The sequence below is a fragment of the Bos taurus genome, chromosome 22 (genome assembly GCF_002263795.3).
Source record: "Bos taurus isolate L1 Dominette 01449 registration number 42190680 breed Hereford chromosome 22, ARS-UCD2.0, whole genome shotgun sequence".
In the NCBI taxonomy this organism is placed as follows: Eukaryota; Metazoa; Chordata; class Mammalia; order Artiodactyla; family Bovidae; genus Bos; species Bos taurus.
Window position 1 is genome coordinate 44,896,405 of NC_037349.1, and position 23,984 is coordinate 44,920,388.

The 23,984-nt window shown below is 38.3% G+C and overlaps 1 protein-coding gene across 8 annotated transcripts in view; it reads left to right on the forward strand.

Moving 5' to 3' along the window:
• ERC2 (ELKS/RAB6-interacting/CAST family member 2) overlaps nt 1-23,984 on the forward strand; it is a 980,761-nt gene that overhangs the window by 357,029 nt on the left and 599,748 nt on the right. For all 8 annotated transcript variants that reach the window (XM_024982903.2, XM_024982905.2, XM_059879783.1 and 5 more), the window contains 1 exon segment: nt 21,523-21,690. In XM_024982903.2, coding sequence (XP_024838671.1) covers nt 21,523-21,690 — 168 coding nt within the window.

The window sequence follows — 23,984 nt, forward strand, 5'->3', positions numbered from 1 at the left end:
GCAACTGCTGGGTATTGATCCATTTATCAATCAAAAGAGGCACAGGAATTCCATATGATCAGGTGGGGCCCCTAAGAAGAGCAGATGTGTGTCCTGGACTCCAGAGGTGACCTTTTAGATATGAGATTAATGAGTTCACAGGCTTTTTCCATAGCTTTTCATTCTAGATAAGTCTCTTTTATCCATGTAGATTTGTGGAATCAAATAAGCCACATCATTCAGGGGAAATTTTTGAAAAATTCTTACCTGTTTCAATACTGCCTACAGGATATTTTCCAAAAATCCTTCTTCCCCTCAGTTTTAATGTATTATTACTATGTTTAATGATATTATTGGTGTTTAAATTGTTCACAATTTTTACATTATGGTAGTTTAAAAAATTGTTTCCCTGTTCCTGTCTGATCTTTGTTATGCTCTTCACATTATGTACCGTATATTTGCTTTTATAATATATCTAAAATTTAGGGTTTTGAGTTTTAAAATTTAACATAGTGTTATTAAAAGTGTGTCTTTGTGTTTATAAGCCTCCTGATTTTTTACTGTTAATGGCATTGTGTGCTCTGATTTACCCAGGCATGCTTCTACTTTTGGTCACTGCAGTCGTTTCTAAAAATTTTCACTGGTTATATGTACTATTTCAGTGAGAATATCTCTTAATGTTAAAATGTCTAGCATAGCATTATTATCCTTTGTTTTGACTTTAATTATTAAATAGGATTAAAAGTGTTTACTGGGTGTATTTTCTCTGTGAATCTCACATGATGGATTCTCACTCAGTATAATTATACATTAGTGATATTAACTCTGTCTTGATACAAATATTTATTTATTCCATTTTTAAATTTGCCCTTTAAATTTTGGTTTTGTGAGTTTTCATCAAGTTTTTGGCTATAAATGTAGTTGAATCTGTCAACCATTTTTGCCCTCACTTCTTTGGTTCTCCAAAGATTAATTTATTTAAATGGCCTTTCTTCATTGTTCAGTCTTGATTCAATCTTCATTTTATTTCCCATATGTAATTGGTGTTTTGCAGGGGAGCTCTCTCTCTTCTCAGTTTGATTGATTGTAGTATGTCTTTCGCTGGGCTCCCTTGCTTTGTGTTCTAGATAGGAAGGGAGATTGCTACCCTAAATCCAAAATTGATTTTTAAAAATAATATTTGATATGCTTACCTGACTTTTCCCCCATTTTATTATTAGTACCATTTTCTCTGTTTTATCATCTATGGAGTACACTCAGTCTGCAAATTATTGTTGTTGTTCAGTCAGTAAGTCACATCCCACTCTTTGCGACATCATGAACTACAGCATGCCAGGCTTCCCTGGCCTCAATATCTTCGAGGTTGCTCAAACTTATGTTCATTGAGTCAGTGATACTATCTAACCATCTGATCTTCTGCTGCCCACTTCTCCTCCTGCCTTCAATCTTTCCCAACATCAGGGTCTTTTCTGATGAGCTGGCTCTTCATATCAGGTGGCCAAATTATTGGAGCTTTAGGTTCAGCATATTCAGGCTGAATTTCCTTTAGAATTGACTACTTTGATCTCCTTGCTGTCCAAGAGACTCTCAAGAGTCTTCTTGCGCACCACAGTTCAAAAGCATCAATTCTTTGGCACTCAACATGGTTCAGCTCTCATATCTGTACCTGACTGCTGGAAAAACCCTTAGCTTTGACTATCTGGACCTTTGTTGCCAAAGTGATTTCTCTGTTTTTTAATATGATGTCTAGGTTTCTCATAGCTTTTCTTCCAAGAAGTAAGTGTCTTTTAATTTGATGGCTGCAGTCACTGTCCACAGTGATTTTGGAGCCCAAGAAAATAAAGTGTATCTCTGTTTCCACTTATTGGCCCACCTATTTGCCATGAGTAATGGGACTGGATGCCATGATCTTCATTTTTTGAATGTTGAGTTTTAAGCCAGCTTTTTCACTCTCCTCTTTCACCTTCAACATGAGGCTTTTTAGTTTCTCTATACTTTCAGCCATTAGGGTAGTATCATCTGCATATATGAGATTGTTGACATTTCTCTCAGCAATTTTGATTCCAGCTTGTGATTCATCCAGCCTGGCATTTCACATGATGTACCCTGCATAGAAGTTAAATAAGCAGGGTGACAATATACAGCCTTGACGTACTCCTTTTCCTATTTGGAATCAGTCTGTTGTTCCATGTATGTAAAATTGTTAATAAGCTATCTCCGGTGTTCTTTTAAATAAGATGGTCTTAACATCCTCCTCATTCTTTAACTCCACAATGTTTAGCAGAAGCTGGAAACCTACCTGTGAACCCAGTCCACAGATTTAGTTTAATGGATTCAGTGTTCTTTGTTTATTTGATATATTTTTTCTTAAAGAAAATTTTAAAAGGTGCTCAAAATGAAAGAGGAGAAGGCAATGGCACCCCACTCCAGTACTCTTGCCTGGAAAATCCCATGGACGGAGGAGCCTGGTAGGCTGCAGTCCATGGGGTCGCTAAGAGTCGGACATGACTGAGCGATTTCACTTTGACTTTTCACTTTCATGCATTAGAGAAGAAAATGGCAACCCACTCCAGTGTTCTTGCCTGGAGAATCCCAGGGACAGGGTAGCCTGGTGAGCTGCCATCTGTGGGGTCGCACAGAGTCGGACATGACTGAAGCGACTTAGCAGCAGCAGCGGCAAAATGAAAGAAAATCAGGATATGTCACATAATAATGTAGGTTGTGGTTTCTCAAGGTGAACCTACATAGCACTTCTGGGGCTCCCTCCCTCTTAGCAGGCTTGCTTGCAGGCTGAGACACTGGCTGCCCCTCGGGATGAGATGTGTTTCCCCAGTTTGTCGAATCCCCATCCAGCCAGAGATGCTCTTTGGTGTCATTTGCCTGACCTCCTTGGTATTTAATTTGTGACTCTGGTCAGCTTTGTAAGTGAAATTAAGGAGGGAAAGGTTAGCTAGTAAACATTTGAATAAACTATGAATGTAAGGACATCTAGGTGACAAGAATCTGGCAACAATTGCTATTGAAAATGACTGCCCCCTTTTCCTGGATTTCTAGTTTAATTCCTAAAGGAAGCCCAATCAAAATGCATTTCTTGTGCTCCCAACATCAACACAGGTTGTAAAGGATAAGGGGAAGCTGTGATGTTTTTTGGCCATGTCATATATAGCGTATTTCCCTCAGCTTGGAAAGTCTAAGCACAAACATCTTGATTCTCTCCTTCGAGGCTCAGAGCAACCCGGTTTCCTCATGCTGAGTGGAACATTTCCAACTTAGCAATTTTTTTGTTTGTTTGTTTGTCTCTAATGAATGACTTCCTCCCCTACATTATTAGGACACTGAAACTATAATGGCTTTTTCGGGCACTGATGTGGGAGGCAGAAAAGCAGAGTTGTTGAATTCTGTTTGTCACCTAATTCTCCAGGTCCCTGTGTGCAGGCTACTCTGATAGGCAGATAAGGCTCAATTCTGACTTCTAGTGGATGTGGGGTCATGGCTCAAGTCCTTCACTTTCCTGAGGCTCACTTTTCTTTGAAACAGGAGGAATGATGCTTTCTGCTTCATCGTCATACCCTTAGGCTGGTGAGTGGTACTTCAGGTATTTCATAATTAGCAGTAGGTTTGTTATTATTACAGTGTTGTTGACTTAAAGAGGGACTGGTGTGAGCCCATCAAAAATCTGCTGGGAATACATGTATGTGAATAATGTGAACTCTTTGAATGAAAACAGTTGCTTTCTTTTGTGAAATTACTATATTAATATTGTCCAGTGTTTTAATGCTCTTATCTTCATTGGTGATAAAAACTTGCTCTTGTGTTTGTTTTCCTGAGGTGTGAAAAGGATTTTCTGAAGGTGCAGGCCAGAGGCCTCCATGTCCACAGCTCGAAGAGTGCAGGTTCTGCCCACTCATCTCTGATCACAGCAGAGTGTGGCTGGTTTTCAGAGCAGGCATCATCCTATCCCATGAAAAGAATCTTTTTTTTTCATAGTCTTTACCGAGATTAGAAACTGGGAAGGAGGTGGGAGGGGGATTCAGGATGAGGAACACGTGTACACCCGTGGCAGATTCATGTTGATGTATGGCAAAACCAATACAATATTGTAAAGTAATTAGCCTCCAATTAAAATAAATAAATTTATATTAAAAAAAAATAAATTAAAGCATATAAGAAGAAAAAAAAAAAAAAAAAGAAAAAGCAAAGTTTCATTCATCTTTGCCTGGAAAATAACTGTGTTCAGAACTGTACCAAGAAAAGAAAAATAGAGGAGGATATTTTTCTTCCATAATTTGATTTATCCCAAAATATTTGTGTTGAGGACAATTGTCAGAGGTAAGAGAACGAGTTTTTAGGTTGCATTCCTTATAATTCCATTTTCCTTATACTTTTTATAGCATGTGCAGTCATGAAATAACCAAGACATTATTTTTACAGCTCTTACTTTACCATGACTCAAGCATAAATATATTGCAATTTAATAGTGTTAATAAAAGTAACTTGTGATGATGGGGGAATGGCATGATAGTACATTTTAACCCTGATCTTCTGAGTGAAGATATTTCAGAAAATGTCTTCTTTTCAAGTTCTTGGCAATTCTTAACAAAATTTGTCAAGACAGAATTTAACATTTGAAAAATATAAATTGTGTAGGCTATTTTGGTCCTTTATTTAAACAATACTTAGGATTGTTAGCAATCAAAATGAAAAAAATAATCTGCTTCCAGTGGTACTGCTCTAACCTACTTCTAGTATGTGGCTATTTTATCAAGTGTAGATTTAAAGCATGATGCATTATGTGTGGCCATGTAAGCTTCTAAGGCAATCTTCTAAGTATTACGTTTCTAAGACCTCCCACTGTGCCCTGGAGTTAGGTGCTTAGTCCTACTTGCTCAGTGGTCCAGAGGGCATTTGTTCAGGCACGTATGTTCCACTGAAGGTGTTGGGTTCTGGGTAGGAAAGAGGAAAACACTCAGACTATGAGCTTAGCTATAAATACGTTTGGAGAGTTTGCCGAATATAGAATATAATATTAAACTTGCATTTGAAAAAGAACATATTCTACTGCAGTATTTTCCACAGTATGTTCCCTAGGATATTAATAGGATGTTATAAAAAAGAGAGTGTTGGAGTTAAATAAGCTTGAGAAATGCTTATTAACCAAAATTAAAGTGGACTTCACAAAGCATTTAGCAAATTCTAGGAAGAGTATTTCCCAAATTAATTTTACCTTGGAACATTTCTCCCACCCCACTCCCAGTCCTTTATTTCCCCAACACGAGTACTTGTAGAACTGGTTTTCTCTGGAAATGTTTTTGGGAATGCTAGGATTATGCATAGTAATAAATTACCACAAAATCAGTGGCTTAAAAGCATAAAAATTTATTGTCTGACAGTTCTGGAGGCCACTTATCCAAAATCAAGGTGCTGGCAAGTCTGTACCCCCTCCAGATGGGGGAGAATCCTCTCCTGTCTTTTCTAGCTTTTAGTACTCCAGGCATTCCTTGACTTGGCTTGCAGAAACTCCAGTTTCTGCCTCTATTTTCACCTGGTCTTCTCCTCTTCTGTCTGTGTCTTCTGATATGTGTGTCTTTTATTAGGACCTTTGTCATTGGATTTAAGGTCCACCCACGTGGTTGCTTTTGAACTGTGGTGTTGGAGAAGACTCCTGAGAGTCCCTTGGACTTCAAGGAGATCCAACCAGTCCATTCTGAAGGAGATCAGCCCTGGGATTTCTTTGGAAAGAATCATGCTAAAGCTGAAACTCCAGTACTTTGGCCACCTCATGCTAAGAGTTGACTCATTGGGAAAGACTCTGATGCTGGGAGGGATTGGGGGCAGGAGGAGAAGGGGACGACAGAGGATGAGATGGCTGGATGGCATCACTGACTCGATGGACGTGAGTTTGAGTGAACTCTGGGAGTTGGTGATGGACAGGGAGGCCTGGCGTGCTGCAATTCATGGGGTTGCAAAGAGTCAGACACGATTGAGCGACTGAACTGAACTGAACAGATGGTTCAGGATAATGTCATCTTAAGATCCATAGTTATATCTGAAAAGACCCTTTTTCCAAATAAGGTCATATTCATAGGTTCTAAAACATGGATATAACATTTTGGAGGCACCAATCAACCTACTGTGGATACTAAGAAGGTTTTTCAAAACTGGAGGATACTTAAGAAAAGCCTAATTCAAAGACGGGAAGCCAGCTGTGCCCGTAAGTACGAAGATTCAGGGTTGAGTGTTCAAGATGCAGAAATCCAATATTGGCATACAATTCTTGTGCCTTGCAGGCATCACCTTTTTATCCTGCCAGTCTTCTCACCAGTTCTGGATCCCTTCTTAACAAAGTCTCCACGAAGCTACTTCAGGTCAACTGGAGTGTGCATGTGAAGCAGAAAGGATCTCTGAGATGATAAACAGAGCAGAACTTTGAGAGGCATGAACAGACCGTCTCATTGAATGAATTCCTTAGCTTCTTACAGAACTCTAATTTGATGGACGCAGGGCACAAGCATATTATTCTGTCCAGGAAAACATGTAGTACACATGGGGAATGCTTTGGTATAGGATGGAGGTTTTGTGCGTGTGTCTGGTCCTTTATGTGCGTCCCCACAAGAATAAAAGTGCCTGGTGAGAAGAAACTCAACAGGGAAGAACTGCTGTCTTGTTCCACTTCTGAGGCTTCTCTGGTGGCTCAGTGGTAAAGAATCCGCATATCAATGCAAGAGATGCAGGTTTGATCCCTGGGTTGGGAAGAGTCCTTGGAGGAGGAAATGGCAACCCACTCCAGTATTGTTGTTGTTTTTCAGTTGCTAAGTCACATCTGATTCTTTGCAACCCCATGGACTGGAGCATACCAGGCTTCCCTGTCCTTCACTATCTTCCTGAGTTTGCTCAAACTCATGTCCCTTGAGTCGGTGATGCCATCCAACTATCTCATCCTCCGTGACTCCCTTTTCCCCGCTGCCCTCAATTTTTCCTAGCATCAGGGTCTTTCCCATTGAGTCAGCTCTTTGCATCAGGTGGCCAAAGTATTGGTGCTCCAGCTTCAGCATCAGTCCTTCCAGTGATTATTCAGGCTTAATTTCCTTTAGGATTGGAGTGGTTTTATCTCCTTGCAGTCCAATGGACTCTCAAGAGTCTTCACCAGCACCACTTTGAAAGCATCAATTCTTCAGCACCAAGTCTACTTTATGTTCCAACTCTCGCATCCATACATGACTACTGGAGAAACTGTACTCCAGTATTCTTACCTGGGAAATCCCATGGAGGATTTCAGAGGAGCCTGGCAGGCTCACAAAGCATTAGATATAACTTAGCGAGCATCAGACACAGCAAGAGTGCTCCACTTCTAAATCTATAGAAGAAATTGGGACCATTCTGATTAATGGTGACAACGTGTAAAAGACAAAAACTGCTTTCTACATGGATATAAGTGAATCTGGCAATATGTCCTGGCAACATCCTTGCTCATCTTGGCTTTTGTGTAAACTTGCTTGTGTTTGAAATGCAGTGGCGTGGCAAGCTCACATGGTGCATTTGGTTTCTCCATCATCAAGAGGTTGTAGTTGCTAGACATATTTTTCCTCCTCTGGCTCAGACAGTACTTCCTTTTAGATTTCTGCTCTTATTTCTGGGCATTTCTTGTGTTTCAGCTAGATAGGATACTGTCAGCACATTTCTCCCCTCTCTGTATAACTGGTAATTGTGAAAGGTAGGGCTGTGATTTTTAGTTATTTTCTATCCAGGACCCTTTTATTTGCAAGACTAAAAGTCATGCAGAGTGCTGTCTTTCCCCTCCTTCTTACATTACGCTGAAAATACTGTTTAAATGGGTAAATGGCTAGTGACTAGATTTGCTTATAGGATATCAGGCTACTCAAAAATAATAGTCTCTTAGTTTGTGGGTGGTTTGATGGGTTCCAGTGTTATAGAATATGAACTAACAAAATGGAATCATAAAATCTCAGACTGTCAGAGTTGGAACTGGATCAGTGAGTTCAATTTCTTCATTTTAAGGATGTGAAAATGGTGGGAACTCCCAGTCATCAATTGTTACTCTGAGCAGCTTACTAGTGATTTCTCTTATAAAATTGTAGGACTCTAAACAAAGAAACCACTGCTGGAAGAATAATGCAGTATAATATTGACTTATTGTACACATGGTAAATTGATACACACACAAACACACAAGGAAATTTCCATACCAAAATGTTCCCCACCATAATAGTGCTGTGATCACGGTAGATATTTTCAGCAGCAATAATGGCGAACCCAGAAAGAGATGGTGATTCATTTCACTTTAGAAAAAAAAAAATGACCAAAGAATGTGTAGCATGACTTTAATTTTTTAAACATCATGGTGGCTTTTGCTTCTGGTTTAATATGTTTTCATAATGATCTTGCTTCTCGCTTAATTGGTTTTTATAATGATCGTCTTCTTCACTCCTGGAACTCAGTTTATTTCCAGCTCCAAGTTCTTTAGTAACAAAATGCTTCCAAGTTGGAAGCGTCTATAACAAGTCCCAACAGAGAAACAATTGCTCGCTCTGGCCAAGGTAAATTTGCACAGAGTTTGGTGTTACCACCCATTTCACAATCATTTATGTTCTACCTAAAAGTCAATGATGTGAAGCCTCAAATTGGCTTAAAAATGAGTGTGTCCCTAAATTCAGCACACACACCCTTGGCGGGGGTGTGTTAAAGTGGTATTTCAGTAGTGAAACCTTCCTTTCCTATAGCTATTTTTGTGTGTAAAAGACCTATCTGAATATCTTAGAATAGGAGAAGTATTTTCACCATTTTGAAAAGCAAATCTATGAAAACTGTTTCTGCAGGAAATATTTGACTCATGTTGAAACATCATAGCATAAGAATATGTAGGTGGAGTTGTATATACCTATATGTCATATTTTGCAGGATTTTCTCACATTTTGCAGGATTTTCTCATTGATGGCATTTTGTTCAGGGTATTTTATACATGGATAGGGATAAGAGCTATTTTTTGCTGTCGTATGTTATACGTTACATATGTATGTATGTGATATATAAGGCACGGGGCTTCCCAGGTGGTTCAGTGGTAAAGAATCTGTCTGCCGATGCAGGAGACACTGGTTGGATTCCTGGGTTGGGAAAATCCCCTAGAGGAGGGAATGGCAATCCACTATACTATTCTTGCTGTAAAATTGCATGGACAGAGGAGCCTGGCAGGCTACATTCCATGGGTTGCAAAGACTCGGACACAACTTGGTGACTAAATAGCAGCAGCATATAATTTAATTTTATATAGTATGTGATTATTTATTTGTTTTTCAGTTGGCAAGTAGTGTCTGACTCTTTGCAACCCCATGGACTATAGCACACCAGGCTTCCCTGTCGCTCAGCATCTCAGAATTTGCCCAAGTTCATGTCCATTGAATTGGTGATGCCATCCAACCATCTCATCCTCTGTCACCCTCTTCTGCCTTCAATCTTTCTCAGCATCAGGGAAAAGATTATTTATATAAAACATTTATATTGTATTATATATTATATAGAATTTAACATATAATGTATAAACAGATATATATATATATATATATATATATTATATATAATACATAAAATATAATAAAATATAAATCACATTGCTACCATGTTAGCCTGGAGAGCCCTCAGAGCATCTATGTTTTCACCTATAAACATACCTACCAACACCAGTTTGTCAGAAAAGATAAAATACAATCATAATTTTAGCAGTTTTCTGCATTGTTTTTGTTTCATGCCATATTCCTCTTCACTTCTGTGATTGTCATTCATGCTATTTGAATATTTCCAGCTTTCTTCCTTATGAGCTTGATTCAGAGCAGGCGCTGTGGAGTTTGATACACACGTGCTTCAGTCTTGGCTTTGCTGCCTGTAATCTGGGTGCCTCTGGACCTTCTAAAATGCAGAGCAGTAGCTCTCTGTCTCAAAAAGCAGATGGGCACATGAAACTGTCCCATGGGTGTTAGCTAATGTTGCTGTCATTGTTGTTAGTAAAATTAGCTTTCAATGTTAGCTGCTAGAACACAGCATAGTACTCTAGTGACTGAATTTACCAGTCATACACAGATGATGCAATGTATTTTTTTTATCATGGTGATAACTGATGTTAGTATTTGGTATTAAACAGTAGCCACTGTTCATTGATTATTTCTACTTTATTTCTTAGTGCAGATAATACAGCCCCTTGCAAGCCATGTTTTGATTAGTCCTTGTGGCACTGGTACTACAATACTATTATCTTCATTTTATGGATGAAGAAACTGAAGTTTTGAGAGATTGTATCTTTCTCTAGGTCCTGGTGAGTAAGTGGAAGGTTAAGATTTGAACTTGAGAAATCTAGCTGCAGGGCCCCTTGTAGCTATTAATTACTCTTTCCTGCCTTCCAACGATGTATTTGCCTTAGCTTACAAGTGGAGTTTACTAATGTGTTAAATTCTTGTTTTTATCACTTAGGTGACTGAGCGTATAGTAGGTGTTTAAGAAACTCTTGTTTGCTTATGAATCTTTGCAGAAAAATTTTGTACACACACAGCAAATGATCTTTTTCTTACTCCCAATTGAAAACACAGTATATATAGTGGAACACACATAGCATTTTACTTTTGGCTTCCAGAAAAAATTTCTACAATTTTCCTTTGTCTGTTTTCATGAAAACATTTTAATCTATATTTAGTCTTATTCATCTCTCTTTTCCTTTATGGTATATAAGCTTTTTCTTTTGCCTAGAAAGAACTTCCCTACTTCAAAAATAAAAAAAGAAGGGCCCCAATAGTTTGTTATAGAACTCTTCATTAGAAATTTGTTTTTGTCAAGAGAAATTAGGTAAGGATTTACCTTTACTGGGCTTCCCTGGTAGCTCAGATGATAAAGAGTCTGCCTGCAGTGTCGGAGAGCTGGATTTGATCCCTGGGTCAGGAAGATCCCCTGGAAAAGGAAATGGCAACCCACTCTAGTATTCTTGCCTGGAAAATCCCATGGACGGAGAAGCCTGGTGGGCTACAGTCCGTGGGGTCACAAAGAGTTGGACACGACAGAGACTAACACCCCGTGCTATACAATAGGTTGCCTTTACTATTATTTTTCTGAATGATTTGTCAGTTTTTAGCCATTATTCACTGAGAAATTTAGTTTTTTCTACTGAATATAGTGCCATTCTTACTGTATATTAAATTTCTCTAAGTATGTGAATCTATTTTGGATTGCATCTTTTTCTTCCTACATCAATACCAAACTGTTTTAATTATTGAAGCTTTAAAATATGTTTTAGTGTCTGGATCTCTGACCTCCTTACATCATGGAAGTTTGGAATAGGTGATGACCTTAGAGGCCATTGAGCGAAGTTTTGTTGGTTTATAAAGCAGGTAGATGAGTCCCTAAAAAGTACCTGACTTTCTTGAAGATTGCACCCTCAGGTGTTGGCAGAGCCAGATGTGAACTTGGGATGGAGGCTGGAGTGGATCTTGAACCAGAATATGGGGGTTTAACCTAGTCTAACCACATTAGCCCTGAAAGCCCTCTGAGCTTCAGTATTGTTACTTACAAATAATACCTACATCATAGATGGCCCTGAGGAATGCATGAGACACCCTGTTGCATCACCAAACACACTGCTGTCCACAGAGGACATCTCAGATGTGTCTAGTTGGCTCCAAGCCAAGGCCTTCTGAATCTAATCCTTTGGTGTGTCCCCATTTCACCACACCCAACCATTTCATATCCATGGCATGCCTTAAAATTTTGATTGCTAAAAGATACTGGAGAATAATCTTTCATAAAATTTTCTGAAGGATATTGTTCTTAGAAAAACATGACTTCTCTTTTTAAATAGATGTGAGCAAAGGTGACTTAAATCAAGTTAAGTAAGATTTTGGCTGTGGGATTTTAGAACCTTGAGTATGATAATGTCTACCATAAATCAGGGGAGTAGCTGCATTTCCCAAGTTGGCTTGATCATAGAGCTAACCTCCACTCCCCCAATTAATTTTTGCACAACACCCAGGAGGGTTTCAAAGAACAAATACTGTTTACTTTAGAGCAGTATGTCTCTCTTGGGAAGAAATTCCTTTTAAAGAAAAAAATAAAAAGAACATTATGGCACCCAGTATTGTTTTATGTAATAATTATTACTTATGTTACTTAATTAGGTACAAAGATAAGACTAGGCATGCTTATAGCTCTTACAGAACTATGAAACCAAATCAGAATTATACACTAAATGAAAATACGTCAAAGCCTATAAAATTTAAATGAATGATATTCACTTTATATGAAAAAGGATTGTGTTTGCTGGATGTAAATTTATATTTGATATGAATATGGTGCCAGCTACTATAGCTCAGATGCTAGCTCAGAAGTCTGCACAGTGGTGTGCTGTGTATTAACCTGGTTTCCTCATTGGTTGCAGTTTCTGTAGTGCTGATAACCCCCTTGCTTTCCTGTTCACCATGATGTCCTACGGCCAAGATTTTGAGGGAATATATCAGAGAAATAAGATATATTTCTTCTGTGTTTTTTTCCATTTCATTCTTAAAAAACTGAAGTGCAAATACCAAGGCAAATATTTAGATCTTTTAACAATCCTCGATTATCAGGAATTATTTGCATGATCCAGAATAAGTTCACTTTAACTTTTGAGATAATCATCAAAAAGAAAAGACAAAATAAGTTTTGTAGCAAACTCATGGATCCTTGAACATAGGTCTCCATTCTTTAGGAGTATGGGCCTTGACTTTAAAATATAGTTTTAATTCTCTTTTAAGTAAATGTACTATAGTTTCTCATTTAGTAGTCATTTACAAACGTGTCATATGTATATGAATGGAGATTACTTACTTGGATTTATTGAACATAACTGACCTTGAGATCACGAAATTATTGTTTAGTCTTCCTACTAAATTATCAATGATTTAAGTTCTTGAGGCCTCAACGATAGGTTAAAAAGTTCATGGCATATCTCAGTAGGACCAGTATTTGAACTTTTTATGTTAAGATGCATTTTCATGTTTAAACTTAGTGTGCTTCCTTGAAGGAATAGTACAATATGAATGACACATGGTGTTTTCTTCAATGTATTTTTTTGGTAATAGTAAATGTTTTGAAGATGGGCATTTTAAATGTTAGGAGGTACTAAGATTGATAGCTTTGCAAATTGGTTTTAAGTAATTTGAATTTATAACTATCATCATGTTGCAAAATAACATTGACTTTGGAATAGCTTGCTTCCTTTTGTAGTAATTCAAAAATATTATGACAGCTATAGTTTTATAGTGAGCATAAAAACCAGTGAGGTAAGTTCAATGAGGTAAGGTTAGTGTTGGAAGTTTTATTAACAAAAACTTTAAGTATTAACACATGAGTTACAATTCCCATGTGTTTTCAGAAATTTGCTGGAACTGAACTAAACGTTAAATTTTGAACTTTGGACTAGTCACTTAAAACCACCTAATTTTAGTGTAAGAAGTAGCCAAAAGCTTGAGTATGAAAACAGGCTTTATAAAGTTGGCTGGATTATTAACCCACATAAGATATGAATTCTTCCATGTAGGTGATATGAAACATTCTTGACCCAGCATTGTTTTCTTCAGGTAGGTGGCATATGGGAGTTGGGTATGATTTTTTGATGGGTGGGTAAGACAAAATGCATCTTTACAACCTGAAAATCTCAACTGTGTTATTAACAAGCTGGTGATTGTAACTTAACTTTTATAAGCGCAGCATGTGGTTATGCAATACTAAATATACCTGAATTTTACTTTTTGAATTGAAATTATATGAGAACAGACTTCTAATTTAGTAGAAAGGTATATTGTAAATTATGAAGCAATCTGTAATACAGCCATCATTGTTTCTCTTTGTACTATTTAAATAATTTAAAATATAGATGTCCTAACCCCCACTAGGTCAAATGTTTAAGTTTCGGATTGGTAGATGAAAGCCAACACACAGAAATGGGATTATCTAGTCCTTTTTTCCCTAGTCAGCATCACTCTAGTGTTCAGTTCAGTTCAGTTGCTCAGTCATGTCCTACTCTTTGCAACCCCGTGAATAGCAGTACGCCAGCCCTCTCTGTCGGAGAAAGCAATGGCACCCCACTTCAGTACTCTTGCCTGGAAAATCCCATGGACGGAGGAGCCTGGTAGGCTGCAGTCCATGGGGTCGCTAAGAGTCAGACACAACTGAGCGACTTCACTTTCTCTTTTCACTTTCATGCATTGGAGGAGGAAATGGCAACCCACTCCAGTGTTCTTGCTTGGAGAATCCCAGGGACGGGGGAGCCTGATGGGCTGCCATCTATGGGGTTGCACAGAGTCGGACATGACTGAAGTGACTTAGCATAGCATAGCATAGCATAGGCCTCCCTGTCCATCACCAACTCCCGTAGCTCACTCAAACTCATGTCCATTGAGTCAGTAATGCCATCCAGCCATCTCATCCTCTGTCGTCCCCTTCTCCTCTTGCCCCCAATCCTTCCCAGCATCAGAGTCTTTTCCAGTGAGTCAAATCTTCGCATGAAGTGGCCAAAGTATTGGAGTTTCAGCTTCAACATCAGTCCTTCCAATGAACACCCAGGTCTCATCTCCTTTAGAATGGACTGGTTGGATCTCCTTGCAGTCCAAGGGACTCTCAAGTCTTGTTAAAATGACTAGGACAATTCCTGCCACAAAATCAATTCTTCATGTTTGTTGAATGAATGAATAAATAATTTTAGTTACTGGAAATAAAGAGTACCTACAGAGAAGAGAAATCTGAAATCAAAATAGATGAAGGCAAAGAGTAGAAAGACATGACCTAAATATAGATTAAGAGATAGACACACCCTCATCTCAGCTTTTTTTCTTTCCCCTTCTCTTTTTAGCTGTGCTGGGTCTTCACTGCTGCAAGGGCTTTTCTCCAGTTGCAGTGAGCAGGGGCTACATTCTAGTTGTAGTGTGCGGATTTCTCATTATGGTGGCTTCTCCTGTTGTGAAGCATGGGCTCTAGGCATGTGGGTTCGGTAGTGTGGCACATGGGTTCAGTAGTTAAGGCTCCCAGGCTCTAGAGCACAGGCTTAGTAGTTGTGATCCACAGGCTTAGTTGCTATGCAGCATGTGGTATCTTCCCAGGGATTGAACACATGTCTAGTGCTTTGGCAGGTGGATTCTTTAATACTCAGCCACCAGGAAGCCACTGTATAGCTACTTTTTAATGATGCAGTTGCTGAAGGTCATTTTTTTTTTAAAGGCAACTTTGAGATTTGTATGAAAGAGCTTTAAAAAATCAATGATTATTCTGAATGTTTCTTTTCAGCAAGACTGCAGAAAGATCATGCTAACTAAATCACCAGTTAGGTAGTTCTCTTTGGTAGAGATCGATAACCTCTGACGATTAAAGAAGAGAAGACTCCTGCCTGTGACCTCGTCTCCAGGTAGTATATCAGTCATACAGTCTTTCTGAGTGCTCCGTGAAATTTCAGCTCTCTGTCCTTTGGAGACCATAAAAGGTTCATGTGAGGCCAGTGGGACACTATTTCCTGTGGCATGGCTCAGTCAGCCATGTTTGATATTGGTCCAGAATCCTCCCTGGAGTGTTTCTCCATAGGGGAGATAAAAGTCTAAGGATTGAAACTTTTGAGTTTATTAGAATCATAGACCTGCATGGTCCACTATTGTAACCATGAGCCATATGGGGCTATTGAGCACCTGAAATGTCACTAGTTCTAATTGAAATATGCTGAAAGTGAAAAGTAGATGCTGAATTTTGAAGACAATACCAAAATGTAAAATATATTATTTTTTTAATGTTGATTACATGTTAAAAAGTAATATTTTTGATATAGTGGATTATATTAAATATAGTCTTAATATTACTTTTACATGTTTCTTTTTTAAACTTGGATGCTAAAAATTTAAAAATTACATATGTGACTTGTGTTGTATTTTCATTGGACACACCACCTTCAGTCTTTTTTCTGGAAGGGTAGAAGTGTCTGTGCAACATTTCTAGCCAATCCATACAACTTGAACACCACCCATTTCATCAAGGAAAAGTCAGTCCTCACATCAGTTATGTTAATTGACCAAATTTCAGATACTCATCAAATATAAAGAATATTGAGCCACTTTTGGTAGTTGACTCTGGCATGTCAGCTTTTAACTGAAATCTTTCATAGCTAATTAACTACCCCTGGAGAATTTATTCACAGCTGAGAAATACACCCATGGACCCAGCCACCCCTCCACACAGACACATATCATACCATGTATGCTGAAATATTTTAAAGTAAATGACAGACAGTATAACACTCTGGTACATGTTAAAGCACAAAACCTTACTTGCTGGTTCTCCACTTTTCCTGAGGGCTGTTGATTAGTAACCTTTATTGCATTCCTACAGTATATAAATCACTGGGTTACAGGCTGTGGAAAGCAGAATAATAAAATATAATAACAATAGCAAAAATTTATTGAGTGTTTCTAGGTGCCAGGTACTGTGCTAAGTGCATTACATGTGTTATTTAATTTAATTGTTAACATAATTTGATGAAGGTGGTACTCTTATTATCCTCATTTTGCTTATGACACCTTTGATTTATTCTTGACATTTTGAAGGCTGGTGAGTACATCCATGGCCATTGACATGAGTTGCTTGAACACCTATATTTGCAGTGGAGAGACTTTGCAAAACAGAGTTGTCCACTTGAGCCACTTGTTGATACGAATATAAGTTCAGACCAGTGTGCTATAGGAGACTCTTCCTCTTTGATCTCTTTTTCTCTTCTCCCCAGGATCTTGATCTTTAACCTCTGTGTTTACTCCCTAGGATTCTGCTACTTCTTCCTTTCAGCTCTGTCCTTGGCTCTCTGTCAACCATCTCTCCCTGCCCCAACCCCCGCCATACTTCTTTGGAATTGGAATGAAAGGATAGAGGAAAGTAGATTTTGAGGTCTTACACACTGAAGGAGTAGAGGGAAGAACAGTGACCCAGTTTCATGTAGGTTTATGGCCATCTCTAAGACAAACAAACCTTTCTAGTTTTAAGGTACCTACTTTTTAATAAAACCAGGGGAAATTATTGTAATTGAGTAGTTTAACACATCATACTGTTGGGGGGCAGGGAGTTAGGGGTGATCCTGCTTTTGAGGATCCAGATATATGGAGGTTCTGCCATCTTGTAGCTCCACCATGTGGAAAATGTATCCTTCAGAGTCTCAAGAACGGGGAGGGGTGTCAGGGAGGTGTAGATAGGAAGTGATGTATGACGCTTCTGCTTACATTTCATGAATGGCTCCATTTTCCCACAAGGGGGCTGGAAAGAGAGATGGATCCAGTGTTCAGGAAGTAAAGGCAAATTGGATTTGAGTGAGAACTAGTGGTTACTACCACAGCGGCTTCTAGATTTTAGGTTATTTTCAGTGTTTTTGTCTTTGGAAGCATACTTCCATACATTATGCATACTTCCAACTTTGAATCTGTCTCCCCATTTGAATGATTGCAAGTTGAATCAAATTCAAATATACCGTTAACCCAAGTCTACTATTAGGAAAAACAAACAAACGACACTTTAAATGTGAAATAAAACTGTACTGGGAGCTTTTGTGTATGTTCCAGTTTCATTTTCTTTTAAAGTTGTTCTTTGTGATAGCGTGTTTATTCAATGCCTGAAGTGTTGTCAAGTAAGTAATATTTAATCTGTGAAAATTTTCAAGTGGCCCCTTTTTCTCTCTCAAGTGTTTTTTTTTTCTTTCTCTCAAGTGTTGCTGTAGTCATTTTAAGATGGAAATGAACCATTTGATTTTTAAAAATTATTTATGGCATATCAAGTAGCACTTAGTGTTTTGTCACAACACTGAAACTGTTTCTGAAGGCCTGTGTAAAATACGGCAGAAAGGTCAGGAAGCTTATGTACAAAACTTCTAGAAACATACCTCACCATTGGAACTGGTTATAATTCCTGGGTGCTGACATGAAGATTAATAATGTTTAACTCTGATTTTGGCAATTTTTGCCAATTTCATTGCCATGGTCATTTTCTTTCAAGTTATTACCTGGAACTGAAGTGATAACAAATGCTTTATGCTTTATACTGCCAGGTAAAAGGTTAAATTTTCATGTGTTACATGCTTTTAAACATACACACACACATGCACCCACATACAGGCACAAATATACACACAACTGGATCAGAAGGAAATGAGTAATTCTCCTAAAATGAAAAGATTGTCTTAGTTTTAACATTAGGTGACTAGTTCCCATGCGGTTAAATAATATGTAAAAACTGGGAATTCAACCTATGGCTCTTTGTGCACTGACAATATCATGCAGTTCTAATTTTCTTTTGTTTTTCTGGGAAATGATGGTGCTCTTTGCTTTGCCAAGTTTTATTATTGAGTCAACTGCCAAAGTTTAAGAAAGAGAGTCAAGGGCCCTTAAAATTATTTGGTGTTGAGTGAAGAGGTAGAGAAAGGTATTTCATATTCCCAAACATTTTAACTTTTATGTCTCTACCTGATGTTGGAATATAATCTAAACTTGCAGGCTTTTCTGATTCTTTTTAAAAATGAACTATACTATCGAGTGAAGTTTAAATATTAGTGAAGGGAATTTTAATCCTACTCACTGATACTCAGTTTGGAACTACATATTCTAATTTTTAATAGACTATCTTCTTTCTGGCCTGATTCCTGTGTTTAAACTTCTGTGCATCAGAAGGTCTGTGTGCCTGCTTGTGGTTTTGCACCATCTGGAAGTTAAAATTTGACTTTAGAAATGATGTCATGCTTGCTTACTGCAAACTGGGCTAATGTTGGTTGAGAATTGGATGTAGTTCAGGTCAACATTTTGTCTTTAAAAAAAAAACAACAACTTTAAGCTTCATTTCTTGATTCTAGGAGGCTGTGCAGAGCTGTAGAGATAGAGTGAAGGTGATTGAAGGCCACAATTCAAATTCCTTTGAAGCTAAGTACATGCTGTCAGGCGCATGGAAAATAGACTCACAAACAGAAGACCTTGGCTGGCACAGACTTTCCTGCCGTGTAGAGTTTGGGTGTTGTGAGTAGTGTGTTGATCATGAGCAACTTTGCTCTCCGTTTTGTTCCTGGAGAAATAGTCTTACTTAAGTCTTACTTAATAGTCCTTACAAAAGCTTGGGTTGCTGTTTTAATCTCTTATGGACTTAGTAAGATGGAGCAAGACATTGAAAGATCACACATAGCCAGAAGGCACCACAAATGTTAAGCTTACTATTATTGATTAATTAGAGTCTCTTCTGAAACTTTCTCTAGCATCACTCACTATCTCCCAGGTTGTAATTTATTTGTATCATGGATTTGGATTGGGCGCCTCCTTTGTCCAGATAATGACCACCATCTTTGATAGGTAGAATGTGGGGCTAATGGGACCACAGTTTCTTCTCCAATTTTTACAGAGTCCTAGTCAGCCTATGTACAGATCCCTAAAATTGAATGTGTAACCCTTTCTAACCACTGCTGTAACCTGCAGTGATCAACATGTTCTGCTAGTTTCGAAGGAACACACTAAATGCTACCCTTTTATGTATAAACTAAAAATCACACTTTTTCACCAGATAAGAGGAAAACTCAGAGATAAGTACTGATGTTATTCTAAGTTGGTAGATGAAGATAACTTTTTACATAGACCCCTGGAGAATCTGGAATGTTTAAGCTTTAGTGCAACTGGCATGAGTTTTTCATTTAGGAAAGGGGAGGTCACCAGAATATGAATTTCCCCTTCACCTCTTTCCCTAGATCTCGATAGCCATTATGTGAGAAGAGGCAGAGCTATCGGAGGTTTGCAGATTCAGCAGTTCTCACCTTCTGGAAACACAGAGTGTCCATCCTCTCTCATAATGCAGTCAGGGTCATTCAGCCAACGGGGCTTCCAGCACTTGTCATCACCTCTGCCCTTGCTGGGATCTCCCAGCTTCATCTTGCTGTCTGGGACAGAAACTAGAAAACCTCTCTGCTTACCTACCTCCCCATCACCTTTGACATTTAAAAACACTACTTTGGCCCTCCTTTATTCAACAGGGGTAAGGAAAGGAGATTCTTTCCTGATAACTTTTTTTATATCTAGTATTTTTCTGCCCTGATGTGTTCCACCTAGGACTGATTGCTGTCTTTAAAATCATAAAATGCCAGGCACTTAGAGATAGTCAGTCCTTACCTCTTTGTTTTATAAGTGAAGAAACTGAGGCTGAAGACTTGGTGTGGGCAAGTGAGAGTTATTTGTCCTCATCCTCACAGGTAGAAGTAGCGCTGGTCACTCAGTGGTGTTTCTTTGTGACCCTATGGACTGTAGCCTGCCAGGCTGCTCTGGCCATGGGATTCTTCAGGCAACAACACTGGAGTGGGTTGCCATTCCCTTCTCCAGGGAATCTTCTTGACCCAGGGATTGAATCCAGATCTCCTGCTTTGTAGGCAGATTCTTTACTGTCTGAGCCACCAGGGAAGCCCAGATAGAAGCAGAACCTAAAACCTAAGTGTCTTTCCTTTGTTCCAAATCACCTTTGACTCTTTGTCCTTATAATATTTATATATCTATTTTCGCGTATTACAGTATTCCTGCTCCTTTTTTAAAAAAATGTTTTTGTTTGTTTCTGTATTCATCTAAACTTTACTTGCAAATAGTATAATGAGCAAAGGTTCAACAAGATATGCTATGAGATGCAGCAGTCCCCAACTTACCCCATCCCATTCTTTTTCCTCAAGATCACCTCTTTAAACTCTTTATGCCTGGTTATTTTGATATCTCTCAATAACATGCTTAATCGCTTCCTAGTGTTGATGTTGCTCCTGTCTATGCAGTTCCCAGTGTGGAAGGTGAGGATTAGAGTCGTCTGTCATCCCAGTGCCCTGCGTCACCCATGTAAACATTTTTTGCACATGATCTTTGGAATGTTAACATTAAAAGAAAAGCTTATGTTTCCCCATTCTATTACCAACATTTGAAAAGCAGAAATTGTAGAAATCTAAATTTTTTCTTTAGTGTTTGTAAAGCAGTCTTTCATGAAGCTGTAGAATAGGTGTCATCCACAGAGTTTTCTTCCTCTAACAGCATTTACTTCATCTTGGCTACACGTCTTTTTCTAACTTAGGAGCATTCCTCTATTGCCAGTCTTATTCTCCCAGATGTCCGTGGCATGGCTCATTGCGTTCTCTGTATTCCCGGAGGATGCTACGTGGCATGAACAGTGTTGTACCCTCCCTGGGCTCTCAAAGATACAGAGAATTCACGTGCTTTGTTTCCTATCTTTCGGCTTCACAACATGAGATGACTTCATAACGTCTTATTTCATATAAACCTTATAATTAAAAATATATATATCACTGCTCAGGTACACATGCAGTAGGATTTTTGAGGTAGATGTAGGCTTTAAAACACACAGCCTGGAGTTGCCCATGAGCAGTATTTGATCGCGCTGCTGAGAAGGTGTACTGCTGCCCCACCCACCTCCCAGGGCAGGACGTAGTTACTGATGACCTCTCTGTAAAACTGCAAGCTTTTTTCTTTTTCCTGATTTCAGGTAGATGCACTGAGATTACGGCTAGAAGAGAAAGAATCTTTTCTCAATAAAAAAACAAAACAGCTGCAGGACCTCACAGAAGAGAAGGGGACACTGGCTGGAGAGATTCGAGACATGAAGGATATGTTAGAAGTGAAGGAAAGGAAAATCAATGTTCTTCAGAAAAAGGTGAGTACCTGATGTAAGCACTTCAGATTGAGAATTGGTATCATCCATATTTTGTCATTTCAGAGAAACTTTTGAGTGTGTGGGAAAGAAGAAATTATTGTTCAAAAATTTTAGATTAGTGAGTGTAAACTTTAAACTTACTGATATTTAACTTACTGGTGATTGTATCATGTCAGCTTTAGCACAACTTCATGAATTTACTTATTTGATCACCTGGAAACTAGTATTTTTTTTTTTTTTCATTTACTAGCTTAAACATAGAGATAATTGTACAAATTTAGATATAAATCTAAAACGTATCATTAATTTTTCCTTTTCTTTACTGAGAATTGAGCAGTCAATGTGTTTTGTGGGTCTTAAAGGTATTTTAGGTGCATTTTGTATTTGTATAAACTTTAGTAGCTCTTATCCTGTCAGACTCAAACAGATCTTAGTGGGTGTGAAGTAATATTTACACCTATTTCTTAATTGGAGTCAGTGAGACAATGTGAAGTAAGTTGTAATACAGTGATTCAACACAGAAGATACTGGACTTGGCTAGGGCTCTTCTTTCTTTCATTTTCTCCATAGTAGAGGATCCAGATTTGGGGACAACACCCAGATTTTTCTTTTGAAGAATTCCTGTTTGCTACTGTGTACAGTTTTGGTGGGATCAAAGGGTGCCCTGCCTTCCCTAGAGAAAAGGGTAGGCAAGAAGAGAAGCTAATACCTGCTCTTTTTCCAACAGAAAGAAGCTGTTGGAAAAATATAGGGCTCTCAGATTAACAGGCAGCAGCATGGAATCTGAGCAGAAACCAGTTTGGAGAAGTAGGAGCTGGCTGGCTAAGGCACCGCCATAGACAAGCATGTCACCAGGCAGCTGCAGACAAATGGGATCTAACTGGCCCTTCTTCCTGGTGACATTTGCTACCATCACCTCTCACCTTATTTGTATCGACAGCATGCTAGCTGTTTTTCCTGCTTTAACCCTTACATTTCCTACTGGGTGTTCTTAACATACAAACTGGAGTAATTCTTTTAAAACAGAAAACTGTTCGTATCACACTCTGACCAAACCTCTCCAGACACAACAAGCTACCTAATTTGTGGGGCCAAGTGCAAGATGAAAATATAAGACCCTTTATTCAGACTTTATTGAGAATTTCAGGATGGTCATAGTGAAGCATTAAACTAAATATGGGGCCCTTCTGAGTACAGGGGCCCTGTGTACGTATGCAAGTTGCATGCCTATAAAGCCACGTCTCCATCCTCAGTGGTTTCCATCCTCACAGGATATTCTCATTAGTTATCTATTTTATACATAGTAGTCTGTATATATCAACCTCCACCACCTAGTTCATCCTAGCCCCCCTCCCTCCTGTATCCATGTTTGTTCTCTACATCTGTGTCTTTGTTACTATTTTTCAAATAAGATCATCTGTACTTTTTTTTAGATTCCACATACATGCGTTAAAATATGATATTTGTTTTTCGGACTGACTTCATTCTGTATTACAGTCTCCAGGTCCATCCTCACCTCTATAAATGATGCAATTTTATTCCTTTTTGGGCGGAGTAATATTCTATTGTATATATGTACCACATCTACTTTACCCATTCCTCTGCTGATGGACATTTAGATTGCTTCCATGTCCTGGCTATTATAAATAGTGCTGCTATGAACATTGGGATGCATGTATATTTTCAAAATATCATCTTCTCCAAATATATGTCCCAAAGTGAGATTGCTGGACCATACGTTAGCTCTATTTTTAATTTTTAATGGAATCTCCATACCGTTTTCCATAGTAGCTGTACAAATTTACATTCCCACCAACAGTGCAAGAGGGTTCCCTTTTCTCCATATCTTCTCCAGCATTTATTATTTGTAGATGTTTTAAATTATGGCCAATCTGATAGTGTGAAGTGATACCCCATTTTAGTTTTGATTTGCATTTCTCTAATAATTAGTGTTGTTGAGCATCCTTTTATATGCCTCTTGGCCATCTGTGTGTCTTCTTTGGAGAAATGTGTATTTAGGTCTTCCATCCATTTTTTTGAGTTTTTTTTTTTTTTTTTTTGATATTAAGCTTCATGAACTGTTTGTATGTTTTGGAGATTGATCCTTTGTCAGTTGCTTCATTTGTAAATATTTTCTTCCATTCTGAGGATTATCTTTTCATCTTATTTATGGTTTCCTTTGCTTTCCAAAAGTTTTTAAGTTTAAATAAGTCCCGTTTATTAATTTTTGTTTTTATTTTCATCACTCTCAAAGGTGGGTCAAAAAAAATCCTGCTGAGGTTTATGTCAAACAG